We start from the raw sequence: 3,711 nt of genomic DNA, 5'->3' as shown, positions 1-3,711 counted from the left end.
AGAGCCTGGATGAGCCCCCCGGCAGCCGCCCCCCGCCCGCGCTCACCATGCCGGGGTCAGTGCAAAGGCGGCCGCAGGAAGCCTCCCCGCCGACACCGCCCCCCCGCTCGCCGGCCAATCCGCTGCCGCTCTCCCTCTGACTGGCAGCTTTTCGACCAATGAAAAGGCGGCGCTGGGCGGGGGCGGGCCCTCCGCGGCGCCCGGTTCCGCGGGCGCTGCCTCCTGGGAGCTGTGGTCCCCGCGCGGCTCCGGGAACGCGGGTTCGAGCCCCGGGCGCGGCAGCTCGTATGTCTATCAATTAAATCATCTCTATGTATATACCTGTACCCCCTATGTATATATGTGCGCACATGTCGGTGTGTATTAGCACCTAAAGTGCCCCTTCAAGCTGAGGCTCTGTGATACCCAGCCCTGCACGCAGCTCCTGGACGTGGTATTTGGGGGGCAAAGGAGGACACAGGGGTTTGGGCAGCGGTGGCTCCATCCCCATGGCCTCCCCGTCCTCCCCCGCCCTGGGCTGGTTGAGCTGGGACCTTCCCCTCCCCGGTGCCCTCCATGGAGCAATGATGCCACGGGGCTGGCTGTACCCATCTTGCCAGCCGCATCCCTTTGCCCATGTCTTCCTTGCAAGATAAACAGGGTGGTCTCCTGCATTTATCCCCCTGTGGCTGTCCATCTGTGTCTCCCTGCAAGCGCTGGAGGATTTGAAGGTGGGTGAGGCCAGGGCAGAGCCCCCTGGGTGCAATTTGTCCCGACTGATGGTGGGTGAGAGGCTTCAGAGCCCACCACGGTGCCAGCACCCACACCACGCCAGGGGTCTGCAGGCTTTTCAGTTGAGCTCGGGGTTATTTAGGGCTGTGACCGCCCTGCCCTGCCAAGGAGCATCCGCTCCCCCTGAGGAGGGGGCTTCCTCGGGTGCTGGTGGGTGCTCCTGGTCCAGACAGGGTGCTGGTGGCCCCGAGGGGTTGCCATGGATATCGATCTCCCGGGCGACGGGATGCGCTTCCCACTAGATGTCGCTTCCGCCCGTGCCCCGAGCATCCCCCGCGGGTTGGGGTACCCAGCTTTGGGGGGGGGTGCCACCCAAATCCCTGCCAGGCACCCCCAGGATGGCCTGGGCACGCAGCCCCCGGTGTGACCCCCGTGTCCGCCTTGGCCAGGAGCCGAGCAGCCCCTCCGCTGCTGGGGGGGGGGAGAACTCAGGGGCTGTGATGCCAAAAAAAGACCCCCAGCCTGCCCCAAGTGGCCCAATTCTGGCTGCCAAGTGCCCCCAGGCCAAGGTCAGGGGAAGCAGCTTGCTCCATCCCCTTTACTGGCTTTACTTAGGCTGTGTTCTGCCCCCCCCAGACCCCCCAGAACCCCCCCATCCCTCGCACTAGGGGGAAACTCTGGCTGCAGGGTTTGCACAAACCGGTGGCTGCTCCTCTCTGGAACGAATGCAGGGCCCCAGGATCCTCGCAGCCCCCACGGCGTCGGCTTTCAGCTCCGCCGAGACACACACAAAAAAAAAAAAAAACCCAGGAGGGAAAGGTGGAAGATGGATGCTCGGAGCACCCCCCAGCCCGGCCGCCCTCCCCCAGGACACAAAAGCCCCTTTGAGGACTGATTTTACACCGCTCCTGCCGGGATGCCCGAATTAGCATCAGCAAAAAAGGGAGCTGCCGCGGCGGGCGGTTGTCGGTGCCGCTGTAAAATCGTTGAATTAACGGGGGTCCCCAGTCCCACGCCCGGTGAGGGGGTGCCAAGCCCAGTACGGTCCCCGTAAGCACTGGGGGGGACATTCCCTCCAAGGGCTGGCACTTGGTACCCACCAAACCAGAGCCCAACCTGGGACAACCCATCTCCCCACGGTCCCGCAGCCCCCGTGGACAGCAGGGATGAGGATGAGGATGGGGATGGGGATGGGTTGGGGGGACTTTCCAGCTCTGGAGGGTGCTGGGGGCAGCTGGCGGGGCCGGGAGCCGGTCTGTGCCCGTTCCCCCCGCAGAAGTTTCCCATTTTGCACAAAGAGGACGGCGGCGACGGGCATTGTCCGGGCTGCATCGCATTACCCAGGGCTCCCGGAGAAATCACTTGTATTTCACGCTCCATTGAGCAGCTGCCTGTATATATTTTCTGTGTTGCACTTTTAGCATGACAAAAGGAGAGGGCCTGTGAACTCCTTGCTCTTCAGACCTCTCCGACACGTCCCCTGAGCGGAGCCCCCCTCGGTTAGCATAACAAACTGGCCACGCTCCCTCCGAACGTGCTCCGGCTCCCTCCCAGCCCTTTCCCCCGGGGTAATTTAATGTATAGCTCAATATTTGGGCGTCTGGGTCGCAGGCGGTGGTGGGGCCGCGCGTGCTGGGGGGGTTCGGAGGCAGGGGTTTGGGTGAGGACATCCTTCTGATGAGGCCACAGGAGAACCACGTCACCCATGCCGTGTTTAACCGGTCACCAGAAGCACCGGTGGGACCCCCCAGTCCCCCCTGGGGTGGGGGGGATTGAGCCCCAGCAGCCACGGCTGGACACGGCACCGGCTCCGTGGTTCTGTCACCCCGATGGCGGGTGAGGAACCGGAGTCACCAACCTCTGTGGTGACGTTGTGCACCATCCCCTGTCTTCTCCTGGAGCCACGGGTCTCCAGGCTCTGGTTTTTCACCTTGAAATTTGACTCAGAGACAGAAAAACGAGGGTTGTGGGGCTGGAGTGAGTCTCAGGACCAGCAGCACCGGCTGGGGCTGGAGGAACCAGTCAGTGCACTGGGAGCTGGTGGTGCTGGCTGGGTGTTTGTCCCTCCCGGGTCCCCCCTTTTCACAACCAGTCCCACCCGTTCCCCATCAGGGCCACCCCCGGGGAGACCTGTGGATCTGCACAGACCCATTTCCCAGATCTGGGGTGGAAACACAAAGAGGAAGAGGAGGATGAGGTGCAACGTGCCCATCCCCACACTGGCCAAGCCTAAAGTTGGGCTGCTCCTGCCTCCCCCCAGCCCAAAAGGGACAGAACATCGTCCCCTTATGGGGCTGGGACCCCCACGGGATGCCCCTCACCTCCCGCTGTGGGGAAGGAGAGGGCTGGCAAGAGAAAAGCTCAACCCGTTGGGAAGGGAACACACCCTTGATGGTGGGTCTTGTGGGGGTTTGGGGTGTCCTGCAAGAAAAAGGGGCAAAATTCAGTTCAGACACCGGCGGCACGAGGGAGACCAGGCTGTGACACGGCGGGGGGGTGGCTTTGAACACCTTTAATGCACAAGAATTTCTTCCCTCTTGCCTCGTGGAGCTGCAGACCTCGTCCTCCCAACCCCTCGGGCTGGGTGGCAGCAGCTCTGCGTCCCTCCAGCTTCCCGGGATGTCATCTCGTGGGCTGTGCACCCCCTCTGCCAGGTGGTGTGGGGGGTGTCGTGGTTTTTCTTGGTCACCTGGACCCTGCGGCATCCTCTCCTGTCACCTGTTAATGGGAGAAACTGGTGTGAGTCCAGCCCCAGCCTGGTAGAACTGGGGACGAGTCGCCGTGGGATGGCTGGGAGGTGACAGTGTCACCACCATGCCAACCTCCTGCCTGAATAATTCCTGCCATCCCTACAATGGCAGCCCCCACCCCGCCGTGCACTTGGGGACATCTCTAATGGGGTCTGGCAGCGGGGACAGGCAGGAGTTTGGGGTCAGCATGGATTTAAGTGGCTGGTGACCCCCTGGGACACCCTGAAAGAGGGCAGGTGACAGCGGGAGC

General features: G+C 63.1%; 1 protein-coding gene across 1 annotated transcript in view; it reads right to left on the bottom strand.

Annotated features, from left to right (window-relative positions):
* The window catches only part of TMEM161A (transmembrane protein 161A), a 5,324-nt gene extending 5,243 nt beyond the window's left edge, over positions 1-81 (bottom strand). The window contains exon 1 of the mRNA XM_014938088.1: positions 47-81. Coding sequence (XP_014793574.1) covers positions 47-49 — 3 coding nt within the window. The 5' untranslated portion in view covers positions 50-81. The remainder of the gene's footprint in view (positions 1-46) is intronic.
* Between the last annotated feature and the right edge of the window lie 3,630 nt (positions 82-3,711).

The sequence above is a fragment of the Calidris pugnax genome, unplaced genomic scaffold (genome assembly GCF_001431845.1).
Source record: "Calidris pugnax isolate Ruff unplaced genomic scaffold, ASM143184v1 scaffold46, whole genome shotgun sequence".
In the NCBI taxonomy this organism is placed as follows: Eukaryota; Metazoa; Chordata; class Aves; order Charadriiformes; family Scolopacidae; genus Calidris; species Calidris pugnax.
Note: the sequence above shows the minus strand (reverse complement) of the source record. Positions and strands in the feature narration are given on the sequence as shown.